At 37.5% G+C, this 17,901-nt stretch overlaps 1 protein-coding gene across 1 annotated transcript in view; it reads left to right on the top strand.

Annotated features, from left to right (window-relative positions):
- PTPRZ1 (protein tyrosine phosphatase receptor type Z1) overlaps positions 1-17,901 on the top strand; it is a 51,493-nt gene that overhangs the window by 31,267 nt on the left and 2,325 nt on the right. Inside the window, exons 9-21 of the mRNA XM_010173994.1 lie at positions 1,674-1,770; positions 3,240-3,322; positions 4,051-4,185; positions 5,650-5,784; positions 6,814-6,977; positions 9,318-9,453; positions 10,472-10,618; positions 13,345-13,438; positions 13,744-13,817; positions 14,840-14,968; positions 16,452-16,598; positions 16,764-16,906; positions 17,540-17,675. Of these exons, the coding sequence (XP_010172296.1) occupies positions 1,674-1,770; positions 3,240-3,322; positions 4,051-4,185; positions 5,650-5,784; positions 6,814-6,977; positions 9,318-9,453; positions 10,472-10,618; positions 13,345-13,438; positions 13,744-13,817; positions 14,840-14,968; positions 16,452-16,598; positions 16,764-16,906; positions 17,540-17,675 (1,620 nt within the window). The remainder of the gene's footprint in view (positions 1-1,673; positions 1,771-3,239; positions 3,323-4,050; positions 4,186-5,649; positions 5,785-6,813; positions 6,978-9,317; positions 9,454-10,471; positions 10,619-13,344; positions 13,439-13,743; positions 13,818-14,839; positions 14,969-16,451; positions 16,599-16,763; positions 16,907-17,539; positions 17,676-17,901) is intronic.

Raw genomic sequence — 17,901 nt, 5'->3', positions numbered from 1 at the left:
TCCTGCTGCAAAAACAATACTGAAAGTAAAAAAAAATGTATAGTTTTTCATCTTTTGGTTTTGCTTTCCTTTCCCCAGCCAATGTATTGTGATCTGATGGACCAAAAATTCCACATCATTCACCTAAACTTCTTCATCAACATTTCTTCTCCAATTAATTTAACATTCAGAATATCCATCTGATTGAATACTTGTGAATGTCCAGTACATGTTCATATGTTACACATGTGCATGCTGACAGCACTGGGCTCCAGCTAGACTGTCAGCTAATAAGAGCAGATGTGTGCAAATACAATGGTAACAAAGTTCTTTCCATTAGTGAGGACAAGAATACAGAAATCAAACTGTTCATCTTAAATTGTTATTTTCCTAGAATTGCTCTTTTCCTAAATTACAGCAGTGATCCAAAGAGCAAATATGCTGCATCTCACTGAGCTATACCTGCATGATCTGAAATATTTCATGCTTGTTTAAACTATTAGAAAAAAACTTGTTTTCCCTGTCACTTCTTGAGAGATCCTTTTAGGCTTTACAGTCTACCCCAGAATTAGTTTCCTGGCCTTTTCTCTACTGATAAAGAACTTAGAAGATACAGAAAAATTGAAATACAATCACTGTCTTTGCAGAGTCAGCATCCATTTGGAGAGCACAGGAGTGGTTCCCATTTTCTATTTATATTACTGTAAAGCAACTCATATTTAAAATCTAAATTTCAGACTTACTGGTAAACACTTTTCATATATATACTTAAACAGTTGAAGGTGAATAATATTAAAATAAATCCTAAAAAGCATTGGGAAACATTATTATAGTACTTTTAGTCATGACAACATATGTCCTACTTAACAATGTGTACCTTATAAATGCTTCAGTTTCCTGAAGTTAAAGTAATCAATAAAACAATTTTTTTTAAATTTTTTTTTAGTTTTATAGACTTTCTGCCTGTCTTCTCAGGCCTGTCTCTCTCCTTATAAAAATGTCAGGTTCATTGAGAACTGGTGGTCAACTGAGGGATGCCGTGCTGTCCTTCTACCAGAGTGCTGTGAGGCTGTCTGAGCAGCACGCTGTCCTGCTCCACTGGAGGTTGTACAGCTCAATGCAAAGAGCAAAAGCATTCCACAGAGAAACTAATGCAGTTATAAGGACCAATAGCAAATCCAATGAACAGTTAAATATATATATAATATATAATCTAGCTAAAGTCAGTGATGTTGCCCATGTGTATAAGCTTTCACCAGCCTAAGGTCTAACGTTAAAGCTGAAGATAGGAAAACAGATGCCAGTATTTTAACAGGAAAACTACCTCATTTCCTTTAAGAATTATGTCAAAATATTCAGCTTTGTTGTTATTATAGAAATATATATTGCATGACCATAACTGTTTTCCATACAGTAACTGTAATTTATATAAACACTTTTATCCATTTGTTCTGTGCTGTGGAATTTGATTTTTTTTACTTTTTTTTGCATTCATTCCCTCATTAGACACTGAAAGAGTTTTATCAGGTAAGGAATTATTTCACTGCATTTTTTTTTAGCAATGAAGTAGTTGTAAAATATCATAGATAATTGGGTATAAGGTTGTGGTTCTTTTTGTGCTGACTTACTGTATTTTAAGACATTGTGTGTATCTTAATATTTACTAAAGTATGACATACTTTTTTTTTTTTCAGGAAATCCAGAGCTGTACTGTTGATCTAGGTATTACATCAGACAGCTCTAATCACCCTGACAACAAGAATAAGAATCGATACATAAACATTGTTGCTTGTAAGTAAATGCATCACTTGGTGTTTTGTTTAAGAAATAATTGTAGACAATTATAGATTTATAGGTTATTAGATGGAAAAAAATACCTCTACACTGAAAGCTGTGGCTACTCTTCAGCAAAATATGTGCAGAGAAGTAACAAGAGATTTCACATCTCTTGAAGTTAGTCCTCTGGCATTCTGCTGCTTTGATGACCATATGTCAGCAAGTCATATTTGTGTCTTCTGTGGTGACTCAAAGGGAGTTGGGAGATTTCATTATAATGCTATTATAAAGCCAAAGAAGCTGTGTTTTGATTGCCAAAATTAATCCATCTTTGATCTGGAATAATGATGATTTATCCTCTCTAGGAGCTTCACAATCCCTGGATATATTTACTGTCATATGTAAATATAAATGTACTGGTTTTATGTTGTATTGTCCCCTGCCACAGTGTAATAGATCAGCTTCATTAACCAGGATGCTTTTTCCTATTGTGTTGCCCTTTTTCACTATCCCAGATTTTTGTTTTCTGAAACACATCTACTCCGTTTTGTTAATCACTCTTTGAAACTATTGCCTGTGGGCTCTTCATCATTTTGGTGGCTTAATATATTTTTCTTAACTCTTTATAGTATTTTAACTTTGTTCTGATAACAAGGAGCTCTACATTAAATACATGCTCAGCATTCAGTGTCACTAGAGCTTAACAGAAAAAGAGACAGAATCGGCCCATCTGGCAGAAGACAATGTAAACCAGCAGCAAGAAATCCCATTCTACCTGGCTGAAGATACCTCTAGAGGAATGGAAAGTCAGGGATTTTCCTCTGTCACTCTGTGATTGTACCTGATCATACAAAAAGTGCCAACCAAGTGACTTTGTTATCAAAGAGCAGTGCACAAGCAGCTTAGGGCAGCTGAAATAGCAAGAATTGCCTGATGCAACTGAATGAAGTCTCTAGTCCTTATAGTCAGTGCAGGCTACAGAAAGCTTCAGCTCTCCCTGACACAGAACTGCTGAGGCTCTGCAGCTGACCAGCTTCTCCAAGGTCATGTTGCTCTCCAGTCTCCACTCTAACTTGGAATTAATGTGCCTAAGCACTGGTGCCTGCTGTCATCTGAGACACCCCTCTGTGCAGGCTTGGCAGTTGTGGACACCAGACTTACAGAAGACTTGTGCCCCTTCACAAGCAACAGCTGGAGGCTCTAGGGGAATATGTCAGGGTGCCTAAAATGACCCCAGGTGCTGCTGTTCAGGCAGCTAAATTCTCAATCCCTTGGATACTTGGATTCATCAGAGTATTTTTCTGCAAATTAGAATTTTGAATTTGATTTATACCTAAGCGCAGGATGTTTGCATATGTGATTGTCACTATATTAGTCTTGTGTATTGTAAAAATCCATTTCACTATTTTTTAAAAATATTTCTTATAGAAAGAATGCAATTCTTGCAGAAAACTATGCTCATTTTCTCCCTTGTTTTGCTACAGATGATCATACTAGAGTTAAATTAGCTCAACTTGCAGAAAAGGATGGAAAACTGACTGATTACATTAATGCCAACTATGTTGATGTAAGTGCCTTTTTCTGTCTGCTACTCTATTCATCCTTTACAGCCTTTTCTGTAAAAAATGATGCATGGAGGTAAATAGACTTAATTTTAAAAAAGTATCACAATATTACAGGTTTTGTTAAAAAAAGCTTTAATTATCTACATAGCCTACAAAGTTAAAGCATAGGTAAAACTAATTCTTTCTTTAATCCATCTTGATATTGTAGCAGCTGCAGCTCAGTCAAGAGCTTTGTAAAACAAAAAATGTTCTTTCACATCTGAGTCATTTTAGAAGCATTTTGTATCAATATTTGTTTGTACATTTTTGGTAAGCGCTTAATTCTTCTGTCTGAGTTAATCTCATGAGAGGAATATGCCATTTGGCTGACAGCCTCACTGAGGTACCATTTATTCAGTTTTTGTTACCTAGTAATTTGTATGTGAATGATCTTGATTCATTTTTTAAACCACTATCATAACAGGTGCCTCATAACCACTATCATGTCAACATTCTGCCAGAACACAGGCACTTGAACATATATCCTATTTGTTGGAACAATAAACATTGACATTCATAAGTCATCTGGTACAGAGGGTTTCGGCGATTTGGATAGTTATAAATTCAAAAGTACTTAAAAGATTTTGACATTCTTTAAAAACAGATACATAAAATGTCATGTACTTCTCCCAACCTCCTTTTGCTCATGGACTGTGGTTTGACAAGTGTCATTTGTTATATTTCAATTTAGGGCTACAACAAGCCAAAAGCCTACATTGCAGCTCAAGGGCCGCTGAAATCGACAGCAGAAGATTTCTGGAGAATGATATGGGAACATAACGTAGAAGTTATTGTGATGATAACTAATCTCATTGAGAAAGGAAGGGTATGAGTACCTTTGTCTATTATTTATTTATCTGATATCGATAGATCTACCTCTAGCAGACTCGTTTTTCTCTTTTAAAAATCTGTTTTAGGCATTTATTGAACAAAAAGCGAGTGTGTAGTAGTTGCTTGTACTAGGATTGGCTGTAGAAGAATAAAGTTGAGGATCTGTAGTATGAAACTGAAGAAAACGTTTAAACTCAATTGACAACAACAGGTCTGGAAAATGCCATGTTCTAACTACAAAAAAAAAAAAAGTCTTACACTGAAAAAAAGACGACTTCTGTGTATTTAGGAGCAGCCAGACTGTGGACCTTGTGCCATATTCTGCTAGCAATCTGCTCTCCATCATTCTGTTTCTCAGGGGTGCCCTAGACCCTGGAAAAGAGAAGGCCATAGTTTGGGTAAATTTTTCTGGATGTTCACTGGCTGCTTCCTGTTAACATCCCATGGGACCCACAGTTCCTTTCCTAGTATATGACTAGATACGTGTTTGTCCAATGAGACAAAATGAAGTCAAACCCCATCACAGGATGTGCATTTCTCTGGTTATGTGATGGGAGTGTGCATGTACCCTGGGGTCACATGAGGAGACATTACATCCCACTTGCCATATACTGACAGCAATGCATAAAATGCATATAAGTCTTGCCATATGACCTCCTAAGCATCTCTCAGATGACAGAGGTACAGAAAATGCAGACAAGGGCCGTGCTGGGAGTACCACTTCATTTTTAATACCATGCTCTTCTAGTACTCCAAGGCTATATGTCTGCCCAGCCAAAAGGCTGGACATCACAGCTCTCTACTGTATTCTGACAACACGCAAGCTCACTCTTCCTCTTGCTGATCAGATACAAGTATACCCTGTCCATGCTTATGAACTAACCAAAAGCCACATATGGCTCTAGTGACTTGAATGGTCAGACACTGGAACAGGTTGCCCAGAGAAGTTGTGGATGTCCCCTCCCTGGAAGTGTTCAAGGCCAGGTTGGATGAGACTTTGAGCCACCTGGTCTAGTGGAAGGAAGGTGTCCCTGCTTACAGCAGGGGGGTTGGAACTAGATGATCTTTAAGGTCCCTTCCAACACATACCATTCTATGGTTCTATTAATGTATTCCTGTTTTTCCTATAGATTATCTGTTATTTTCTTTAGATTTTAGATTGCCTATAGAATAGCAAGTTCCACACTATTAGAGCTCTTCAACTCTGATAGTGTGATTTAAACCTCTCTTTTTTGGAGTATTCCAAATAAAGAGCATCTTTGCACAGCCATTTCTCTTCACAGCATAAAATACACATTATTTGTTCTCTTACACCAAAGATCATGTCTCTTATAAACTGGGTATACTAAGAGTCCCTATATCTTTTTGCAGTTGGCTGTGCTTTTAAATTTGAACATTTCAGCTTGCTAGTTTGACATTTTGTTTTCTTTTTCTGTGTTTTTCATTCCCTTTCTAACAGAGAAAATGTGACCAGTACTGGCCTGCCGAAGGTAGTGAAGAATATGGGAACTTCTTGGTTACTCAGAAGAGTGTTCATGTACTTGCCTATTACACTGTGAGGAATTTTACTCTTAGAAACACCAAGATCAAAAAGGTTTGTGGCAGCCTGAAACATAGTTTAGGCACAAGTGAGTGTTAAAAGTTGCTCAGAATATTTTTTTAAGGCAGTTGGCAGCTCTTCTGTTGTATAGATAAAGCTGAATCCTGTAGGTCTCAGCCAGCCAAGATGCTCACCAGCTTCAAACTTAATTTGACTAGATCAACAAATTGAGAAGATACTGGCCTGTAGTACTGGTGCAATGTGGGACCATCAGGAAAAAGGCTGTGATCACACTGGAGAGCTGATTTGGACTGTGCCTGCCTGGTGAGCAGGAGGATACATTTTCAGAAAGAGAGCAGCTAGTAGAAAATGTGGTATGAATTAAATCATCCAGCTATCATTTTTCCTTTTAAGGACTGAATTTTTACCTCCCTGCAAAACAGGTGAATCCACATCTTGTTTTATTGTGATCAGAACCAGCATGCTTTCAGCTCAGCAGTGTGACACTGGCTACTTTCAGGGGCATTCTGAAAGCTAAATTTATTTCAGCTACCAAAATGTTAGACATCTAGTCTCTTGACCACCCTGTATAATCAATAGCTGAAGAACAGCACTTACTGTCAAGTAATTTATTCTGCCTATTTTAGGAACCAATCTTTGAATGGGATCCATCCACTCTCTGAAGGTAGCTACACAAAGCTACTTCCCTTGTAGATCACTAAAGCTGAGTGAGGTGAATCCTACCCTTTCTGTCTACCCAGCAGAGGAGCAAAGTGGCAGAAATAGCTGGTGCCTCTTAAGAGCAGCTGTAATTTGTTATCCCTCTAGTACTCTTAGCCTTTCTCTATGGCTTTCTGAGGGACAGTGCCAGGTCATTTTTCTGTTCAGAGGGCAAGCTGATGGGACAGAAGCACTGGCCCTTCCTCTTCTCTTTGAAAGCTGGAATATTCAGAGCTAGGTGGCATGCTGTTAACTAAATAGGGACAGAACTAATTCAAGAACTATCAAGTACAGAAATAAAAATATGAAGAGTTGACATTAAGAAGTGGGCTGCTTACATACGGAATTATTTTTCTGTTACAGGGTTCCCAGAAAGGGAGGTCTAGTGGACGCATAGTAACTCAGTACCATTATACTCAGTGGCCTGACATGGGTGTTCCAGAGTACACGCTGCCTGTGCTCACCTTCGTGCGGAAGGCATCGCATGCCAAGCGCCACGCTGTCGGGCCTGTTGTGGTTCATTGCAGGTGTGGTTTTTATCACCATAAGGTTCACTCCGCTTTTGTTTTGCAGAAAAAAATAATTTTTCAGTGGTGGGTTAAGCAAAATTTCACTCTTACATTTAACAATTCCTAATGGAATAAGATTAATTTCTTAGCTGATATTTCTATCCTTGGTAAGGCCAACTAATCCACTGTCTGTGCCACTTCTATAAATCTCCATAAACAAGATGCTGCTGCTCTGCGCTCTGTTCTATTTTTTTTTTTTTTTTTGCAAAAATGCTTTTCTTTTTACTTTTTTGCACATTTCTATACTACTCTCTTGGTTGCTATGAGCTTACCAGATGCATATATAGCAGTAATTGTTTAATTTCCGCAAGTATATTGTTAGGATGTTTTTGGCTCATGCTTTCTTTGGTGCAGGGATACTCTGTAATTCTAAGAGGAGCTCTGTCCACAAAAGAAGACTCACTCTATTCCTGGCTGAACTACAACTCTGCTGTTTTTAACATTACTCTGCACTCTAGCAGTCATTTGCAATGGAGGAGCATTCTGGGGAATGGTCTGAGGTCTGCATGTGCCGCAGTGTGCAGGCAGGTGTTCTGTCAATGCTCACTAAAACTGGGCAGCTCAGGGAAGATTGGTTAAAAAGGGCTTGTAGGGCCTGGAATGACTTCACAATGCCCATGAAGGACCAGGTTATTGTGAAATATATAAGCAGGTTCTGGTTTTCCACTGTAGTACCTCACCTTTGATGGAACATTTGGAAAGAGAACCTCCTCATGAATTCTGTCCTTCTGGAGCTGACTCTGAGGAAGCCAACAGGTAAAGTCGCCTCACAAATGCTGCAAATGAAGATATTTTATTTCTGGGATGATCTAATCTGACTGAAATCTGTTTTTAGCTTGGAAAATGAAAATTCCACATTTTGATTGTTCTGCTGCTGTCTACCTCCTACCTGCTCTTGGGAAGTTCAAAATGAGAGTTTCCCCAAAATGCCAAGTCTGAGATCTATGTCACCAGGCTGAGAGATCAGCAATGTGTTATAAGTCAATTAAATTGAGTTTTTAGTAAGCAAACAGTGGTAAGTTGTGTGGCTTCAGTCAGACCTCTCCACTGAGTCGTAGGTATAACTCATCTCTGTCTGTAAACAGTTTTATTCAGCTTTTAGTTTGCCTGTCCCTGTGCACTATGGAATTTCAAAGAAGGTATCTCATGTTAGAAATGTAACTTTAATTTATCTTTACAGGCCATGTGGAGGACACAGATTATGAACTTCATTAAACTTTTTTTAGCTATTTTTATGATTTATTACTTGTCATGTTTTGTCTTTCATAACAAGTGCAGATGGTGTCTGGTAATCTATAATTTTTTGTGTCTAATAGTGTGTTAATAACCCGGACCTTTCAGTTTTATATCACTTTTATTTAGGCAGTTTATTACAGAAATCTGAGCTCACATTACCCATGCTTTGTGCCACCTCTGTGGAATAAATGAGATGACTGAATTAGCATATACAGACTGAGCTTGGATTTGCCTGTAAGGGACCATGCAGACCCAGCACAGTGTTGCTGTTGAGTTATATGTACCAATACTTGTTTCCTTATAACTTAGAGAGGAATTACAACTGACTAATTCCCATGTAGGACTAGATAATAAAAAAATGACCTCTTGACCTTGTACTCCCTACCCAGATATTTTATGAAAGAAAAACTTGGGGTTTAACCTTATAATAAGCCATTTTTATGCTAAATGAGTCAGAGTTCATAACAGGAGTGAGTTGATTAACCCTTTCTTCTCCATCTTCCCTTTATAAGAAGGGTTTCACCCATGCTTGTCATCTTAGCTGTATCTGAAGAGCACTAGGCTTTTTCTTTTACAGATGTACTTTCAGCAGTTCTGCCACTTCCTTGGGTTTTCCTTAGTCTGGTATCTTTGAAATCTCCTATATCTCTAAAGGTGGCATAATGCAGCTTTCCTTTTAAAATGCTATGTGTTTCAACATAGAAGAACTTGAACACATTAACTGTCCCCAAATGCTAACACCCTTTCTAGGTATACTTGACAAAGTATCCTAAGGAATATCAGAAGCCTGAAAATTGCAGACCTCCAGGAAGCCCCTTAGTTCTATTTCAATTGATACTTTAAATATCGTTTGAGAAAATTATCTTTAGATCTCTTCTTGCACAAAGAAAAAAATAAGTTGAAAAGATTTTTCTTCATTACCAGCCAGTGTATCATATAATAAAATGATTTGTAAAGGACAATCTTCCCTCCACACCAGTTTGTTGAAAAAGCTATGTATAAGAAACAGTTCTTTTCATTATTGTTTTACTTCAGGCTCAAGACTACCTTTTTGTTTTGTAGTGCTGGTGTTGGAAGGACAGGCACATACATAGTGTTAGACAGCATGCTGCAGCAAATTCAGCATGAAGGGACAGTCAACATATTTGGATTCTTAAAACACATACGTACCCAAAGGAACTACTTGGTGCAGACAGAGGTAAGAATAAAATATATATAGCAAGAGACTATTACAGACTATTTCTGTTTGCAGGAGGAGAAATGATACAGTTCTCTTTTTGGCATTGCCAGACAGACTGGCTGCCCATCACCAGATCACCAGACTGGACTTTCCCTTTTGCTTCCCTTTTTTCTATAGAGACATCCTTCTAGGCTCGCTTAGAGCAATGCACCAGAAATTACCTATCTGTGGGCTCTTGTCTTTTTATTAGGGAGGACTCAGAAGAGAGGAAGTCTGTATAAATTATAAACTATGCTTCCCACAGAAGCACTTTCTTGGCAAGGCATACATTGTTGTCGTAGATTTTTTTAAAGAAACATTGGTGTCAGGTGTTCACATCTTCACTGGACCTTATCAAACAGTTTATATCAGGCAATAAAAAGTAGGAAAAAAAAAGCTCTTTCCGACAGAAGATTATCTATAGCTGGTTTAAACTGAAAATTGTATATAGAACAGTGAAAGACCAGAAGAAAACAATAAGGACAACAGCAGGGCATTTGAAAGTCTATTTCAGGTTTCAAGAACAGGTGGTTAGATTCCCCAGTGCCTTTCAATAGAAAAAAAAGTAATCAACAACAGCATGGGCACTTGTTCCAAAGGATGTGAGAGAGAAAACAGAGGATAGCAGTAGGAACTGGGAGTGATCACTTTATTGCAAGAAAGGCAGGGAGAGTCGCGTAACAAGCTGACTTGAAAATTTGACTCAAGGCTATGCTTGCATTTTTAACTCTGTTCTGTGAACCTGAGATACCACAGATGGTGGGGATTTGGTATTATATCATATATGCATTGTATCTATAGTTCAGCTGTCCTTGTAAAGGTATACTGTCATTGCAGAGGGACAGCCTTCACTCTAGAGGATCACTTTAGAGAAAACTCCTCTACAGCAGCAGAATGTGAAGAAATATCAATCACAATAGAAGTGGCAGCTTAGCCAGAGTTGTCCAGGGGAATCTGAAAATAATTAGAGCTCTTATGTTTGGTTTTATTTTCCTAGGAGCAATACATCTTCATTCATGATGCATTGGTTGAAGCAATACTCAGCAAAGAAACAGAAGTCCTTGAGACTCACATTCATGCCTATGTTAATGCTCTCCTGATACCTGGACCAACAGGGAAGACCAGACTGGAGAAACAATTCAAGGTGAGATAGGAACATGAAAAGCTTTAGGCTTGCAAGCTTGAATGACTTGAAAGTAGGTATCTCAACAAAACTTTCATTAGCTTTCTCTATCTAAAATTTAACTGTTGAATCTAAATTCAGAGCAATTTAAGACACACATGCAGTCAGTTGGAACGAAATAATTATTTGCATACTTAAACATGGAACTTTAAAAAAAAAAAAACAAAACAAAACAAAAACCAAAAAAAACCAACCAAGAGCAGGAGAAATAGGCCAGTAAGTAGATTTTGGAAAATCTAACTACATACCTTTACACAAAGATCCCAGAAGTAAAACAACACTCTGTAGAGTTGTCATTCTGGCAAAAATGTCATGAGCTATATTGATCAATCAACTTACTCCCCTCAGTGTGTAGCACTGGCTAGAAGACAGACCAGAGAAGTGAACACTTTGGTGCTTGTGGGTGTGGATCAGTGTGTACATGTGTAGGACTTTCAGTCACCCAGAGAAAGAGCAGGCCCAGCTGGGTAACAGCCCAGAATCTATGAGAGAAACAGCTCATTGACTCACGGAGAGAATGGGAAGTCTAGCTTGCTCAAAGAGTCACTTATGGAGGAAACAGAAAATCCTACCTTTTCAAATGAATTTGAATCCAGAGAAGTAAATCACACTTAAATGTTTTCCAGGTTATGTGGCAAAACAGACTTTGCACTTTTAATTTAACAGGAAATGAATTATTAGAACCTTTCTCTCTAAGGATTTTAATTCCAAGGAGGACTGCATGGGATAATGTGTATTCTTTCTACAATTAGCTATTGGATCATAAGTAAAAAATTTAAGCAGATAAGTCTGTAGATAATTTCAATATATAATAAGGCTATGAAAAATATTAATATATTTATTTTCTGAAGTATTTTAATCACATAGGCACAGTAACTAGAATGTCTTCAAGGTAATTAACAATACAAAACAAGTGTATAGGAACAATGTACCAAAAGATTTCACGGTTGACTGCTATCCTGGCTGCACTATCCGAGAGTGTTGCACTGTTTTTTCCTAGGGAGAAGTAGAGACTCTTATCTCAGTTGTGATGTGCTTGGAGAAATAAGCATCCCACCTTTCCAACACGGATAAAAGAATAAAACACATAATATATGCAGAGTGTCTGAATATATATAAACACAGACTGTGCAGAGCAAATTGCAGGAGCCATGTAGAGCTACAATTTCAAGAGTTTAAATATTAGCAGAAAGGGACATGTCTCATTCAATCTCACTTTCCTTTGAAAGCTAAAATCATTAGAATAATACAAAAATGTGGAGTCTTGTTTTAGTGAATAACTAATTTGATTAAAAAAAAAAAAAAAGTAGTCTAGTTCATTTTGATGGAACTTCCCTGGTTTGCTATCTGTTTTTCCAAAGCAGGCATCTTCTGAAAGCTACACACACCCAGCCCAAAACATCACAGAAAAGTTTTTTTAATTCTTTTGAACATTCTGATTAATTTGGTTAATTTTACTAGCAATCCAAAAAAACAAACAAGCAAAAAAAAATTAGGAAAAGCCTGCTTTCCAAACTTATATTGTGCCTAAGCAGCATATATACAGCATTGTGGTGTGTCTACTTGTTCATTCTTATACTCTTACCTATTTTAATTGTATTAGTTGAAACAACTAAGTCCATGAGACCCCCACCCCCAGATCAGTCCTATTTTCCTCTCACAGGTTTGGAGATAAAATCAGGAAGCTCATAATGTCAGAAGGATAAGGTTAAAAGTTACAATAGGGTTAAAAAGTTATGACTTGAATAACCAAGACAGTCTGTCCTGAAACCGTGACAACGAGAACAGAAAATCCTTAAAACTTAGATCTACAAATGTCTGCCTCGAGGCTAGCCATTGTTTGAGAAGGAACCCCAAGAGGATATAAGGTTAAATAGTAAATTGGTGGTAGGATGTGGGGTATGAACTCTAGTTACCTTAGATAATTATGATACTAAAAAACACACCTCTAGTTGGAGACTTCATATGTAAATATAGGACCACTCTAGTATAATGAGTTAGACCAAAATTAGGACGTGCGCAAACAAGCTTTTGTACAACCAACCAGCTATTTCAATGTGATTTCTTCCTTGTTACTGTTTTGTATAAAAAACCCTGTATGTTTCTGAGAGGTGTGCTGGCTCTTGTTAAATGCCTGACACCCTACTCTGCAGACTAGTCTGTGTCACCAAAATCGGGAATAAACTTCTTAACACAATAAAGACAAATAACTCAGTGTGTAGATTGACATTTTGCACACTGTGTGGAGAACCCTGATTTTGGGACAACAGTGACTGGGATATCTAGAGATGCCTCACATCAGGAGCTATACTGTCTGTATAACAATGCAGATTTTTCTGCCCAGACATTTACTGTTTGCCAAAACGATTTAAAGTTACACAAACAGCTGTGCAGGCAAAATGAAAGTGACGCCATGATGGCAACAAGCACTAGGGGGCTGGATATGGGACAGCATAAAGTGACATTTCCTTCAAAGACATGCTTATCAATCTAGGGCTCAAGAATCATTTGAACTGATAACAGTGAAGTAAAAAGATTCTGATGACTTGCTAAGTAGTTTATGCAGATAAAGATACATTAAGTTAAGAGACAGCTAGCCTGCAGCAGTGCACCCTTCTCTTTAATGCAGATAAAGAAGGAATGGCTCCTGTACAGTTACCTGATTTTTTTAAACTTCCTTGTTTCAGTTACTGAGCCAGTCTAACACACAGCAATGTGATTATTCAACTGCACTCAAACAGTGTAACAGAGAAAAGAACCGAACTTCATCCATCATTCCTGGTAAGCTTGTTCAAATCGGCTTCTCCAGGTGGCAAAATGTTTATGAACTGTGTATGTCAAACTTTTAATCTTTCCTCGGCAAGAACTGAAGACATCTGCATTGGTGTGCAGCAATGTTCTGTAAAGTGCTTTTAGTGAAGAAATTGTGTAAATGCTAACCATAAGAAAACAAAATAGATGTCTGAATAACACTTTATCCTGATTGATGGGGCTTAGTGTTATCATTGCTATGAGATATGTGAGATAATTGCTATAATATATGAGTCATTGCAACATAGGTACTCATCCATGACTTTTTTTTACAGTGGAAAGATCTAGAGTTGGTATCTCATCACTGTCTGGTGAAGGGACAGACTACATCAATGCTTCCTATATTATGGTAAGTCAGTTAACTGTATTGGTGAAAAACAATGTCCCATCGTATAGCTGTTTTCAGAGCTGCCATGTGTCCAAGTTAGTGTGGCACAGTTCTGATTTTGAAATCTCCTTTCTTCCGTTATTCACTCTGCCTGAAAGATTTACTTCCCCTAGGAAGTATTATTACTGTTATTACCGGTTTTAAGTTGGTTAAGTGCATTGCATCTTAACAATCTGTAGAACCAAAAATCCCATCATAGTTTTAAAAACTTTTAAAGCTGAATGCCACCTATGGAGGGATCTTTTGAGATTAATTAAAAGTATTAACTAACAAGTTAGTTTTTAATAGCTGCACTGTGGTGTGCCTTCCTACCCGCTCATCTTACAGAGCTTTTGCAACTGGTATAGCCCAAGGCACCATAGCTCATCAGCTTTTCATTATCCTTTTGCTCCCTGGGTTTTCTTTAACTCTTTTCCCCTTCATTAGCTGTGAGGGAGGAGTAAATGCTTCCTGGATATTCAGGAAAGAGATGGGAAAGCTCCCTGCAGTGCTGTGTATGCATGATCCTTCATCAGGTGCATTAGTGCAAAGGAACTCTTTTGTGCTAAGAAGTTGATCTGGGACATCTGTACAAATTAAGAGGCTGCTTGGGATTTTTGCAGATCTTTCAAGTATTCATTTATTTGTTTCAGTTTGTCAGCTCCTCTGGAATTCTGGCTAATGTAAAACAACTAGCATGTGTGTATGTGTTAATGTATCTTCATTCTGAGTTGACATTTCAAGTCTCCACTGATTTCTTTTGTCTTTTTTTTTTTGGATCAAATTTTTTTAAGTTTTAAAAAATATTTCAGTGTAATGGATTTTATTCTTTTCATCTGAAAAATACTGCAATGGAAGTATTCTATTCTTCTAATATTTGCAGGAAGCCAAAGGAGGTACAAGCCCGCCAATTTTTTTTTCTATTCTGGCTCTGTCCAATAGAAGCTTCCTTTAATTGTTAATAGTTTGGCATCAATTCTGAGTCTATTGATTTTGTTTTGCAGGGTTATTATCAAAGTAATGAGTTCATCATTACCCAGCATCCCTTACTACACACCATCAAGGATTTCTGGAGAATGATATGGGACCATAATGCCCAACTAATAGTCATGCTTCCTGATAGCCAGAATATGGTAAGTGTTATGGGTGAGTTTATGTATGAAGTTTAATAGTATTACCATTTTGAAATATGCAGGATATGAGACAATATCTTGGATTTTGGAAAAAAAAAATAATAATACTGTACTGAGTGTAAAATCCCCAAATCATCTAGTGGAAATCTGGAGATCCTTGTCTGGGCAGGTTGGAACCGGCATGAGAAAGTATTGAATCATTCCTGTATAATTTATAAAAAGAGCCAAACAGCAGAAGTAAACATTATGCAAGGTTAATTTTTACTCCAGGACTTTTACTTTGGTTGTAATATGGCTTTTTCAGCCATTTTTAAGTAAGGGGAGAAATATGAGGTTGTTTCTCCTGATCACCTCCTAAAATTACAAACAAAAACAAATGTTTATCAGGGATTTATCTGATTCTAAACAGCACAGGAAGCTCACATGTTCATCCTGCATATGTAATTTCATAACAAATTAATATATTTTTCAGTTACTAGAAACACAGAAATATCTGAGAGCTTTTAGGTTGGTACTTAGAGAAATCTTGAGGTGTGAGAGTGCATCATGTTTGGTAATGATTTTCAAGGAATGCCATGCAAATGCTTTGGAGAGTCTTGCATGATTGGAAAAACACGTACAACCAAGACGACATATGTTTTTTTCTTCTCATCAAATGTTTTATGAATGTTACACTTCCTAGAAAAGTTATCCTTTGTAAATAAGGGAGGTTGTTTTGCCAGGAGGTGCTTGTTCTTTATGATCCCAGTAAGAACGGCACTCAGACTCTGTAAAGTATCATTTAAAATGCTACTTATTAGAGCTAACACTATAAAGGAGAGGATAGTATAGATAATCTTACATCCCATCATATAGATTCTGAGAACCCCAAGTTGTACAGCATTGAATGGGTCTCTGATCAAGGTACATCACGCCATGCAGCTCCCATCCATGGAAGGGTTATTCCCATTTTGGTCATTCAAATCACTACAGAATTTTCTTAAAAGAAAACAACTCTGTTTGTCATTTCTGCTGTCAAACAGAAAGGATGTTCTCAGGAGAACTTCTTGTTGCACTTTTAGATAATCCCAAGGCCACGCAAATGGCATAATCATGGGTACAGAGTAGGAGCCGCCTACAGGCTCCTACATTACAGTCCACCAGTGAAGTTTGTCCTGTGGCCATGGGCTATGGGCCGCACAACACAGCCTGAGGGCCAGGCTGGACGTGTGGCACAGTGCAGCACAGCACATGTTGACTGTTATATGGATCGCTGTCTCCACGGGGTACAGTGATCTTCTGGTCAGGATCACTACAGAGGTGTCTGAAAACCATCACTTTTCAGTAACCCCACTCAGATTTTAATTTGTTAATTTCAATCTAGCTGACTGCATTGAATGCATACATGACATGTTATTTATTATGTTGGATTAAGTTTTAGTTTAAGAATTTAACATTACTTACTTTTATGCCTTCTTGTTTTGGTTGTTTTTTTTTCCTGGAGGCTGAAGATGAATTTGTATACTGGCCAAACAAAGATGAGCCTATAAACTGTGAAAGTTTCAAAGTTACTATGATTGCTGAAGAACACAAGTGTCTGTCTAATGAGGAGAAGCTCATAATCCAAGACTTTATTTTAGAAGCTACACAGGTAACACTATCATAAACATGTAACACAGGACTTGATTTGTGAAAGGTAATGCTCACATTTTGTTACATTTTCTATGGTAAATGAGTCATAAAATTCCATAATGAAGGATAAGAATAAAGACAGTTGATCTTCTACCAAATTGATTTATTTTTTTCACTCTTTTAGGATGACTATGTACTTGAAGTGAGGCATTTTCAGTGTCCAAAATGGCCAAATCCTGATAGTCCTATTAGTAAAACTTTTGAACTGATTAGCATCATCAAAGAGGAAACTTCCAACCGTGATGGACCCATGATTGTACATGACGAGTAAGAACTGCAGCTTTCAGTTTGTTTTGATGCTTTTCTGTAGAACCATCCTTTCATCTCATTCAGAGTTAAAGCTGCTGAAACAAGGCACAAAGTCTGCACCTAACAATAGTGCTGCTGCTTCTGTTTCAGCTGCATCAACAAGAGATACATTTTTATTTTATCACACTTCATTTTTTTTTTTTTTCAGTTCTATCATTTTGGTACTCTGGATGATTGTTGAGATAAGTTGTGGAGATAAGTCAGTCAGGGCTTCATTGTCTATTAGTGAAAGAAGTAAGACTATTTAGATGAGGCACCTTACCCTTCTCCAGCTGTTTTATAATGGCCAAAAATACTGAAATGTTGAAATACTGAAAGATCTGAGGCCTTCAGGATTTGATTGGTAGAGGATTGCAGGAAATAACTCTAAAACTGGCTTTTAAAGACTCTCCAGAAGCTGTAGCCAGGTGCTGTGAAGCTTGTATTAAGGCACTGCTGGGCAGGCCTATTTCAGAAAGTGTAAAGATCACATGACAGACATTAATCTTATCAGTTTGCTCTGGATTTTGTATTTTCTCCAGCTGTAGAAACTTGATACAATTTCTAGGGACTTTATTTTTGTGGTGTTTTTGGTTTTTTTACTTTATAAAGGCATGGAGGGGTGACAGCAGGCACTTTCTGTGCATTAACAACGCTAATGCATCAACTGGAAAATGAGAACTCCGTGGATGTTTACCAGGTAGCGAAGATGATAAATTTGATGAGGCCTGGAGTCTTTACAGACATTGTAAGTAATAAATAAAATGTGTGTATATTTTTTTTCCTATGTGTGGTACTATTAGCATGCTTGGCATCTTAGTTTCTGAGTTAATTAAAACTGCCTTCCAGAGGTGCTGTAATGCACCTGCTGCTTATTCCAAAACAAAGTGTTTCCCGTGAAAATCTGTTACAGGGTTATCAAGTGGTCATATTCAAAATGTGCAGAGCTGCTGCCTTCATCATAAAACCTTCAC

This window comes from Antrostomus carolinensis, unplaced genomic scaffold, assembly GCF_000700745.2.
Source record: "Antrostomus carolinensis isolate BGI_N321 unplaced genomic scaffold, ASM70074v2 scaffold14288, whole genome shotgun sequence".
Taxonomy (NCBI): domain Eukaryota; kingdom Metazoa; phylum Chordata; class Aves; order Caprimulgiformes; family Caprimulgidae; genus Antrostomus; species Antrostomus carolinensis.
This window is presented reverse-complemented; position numbering and strand designations above follow the sequence as displayed.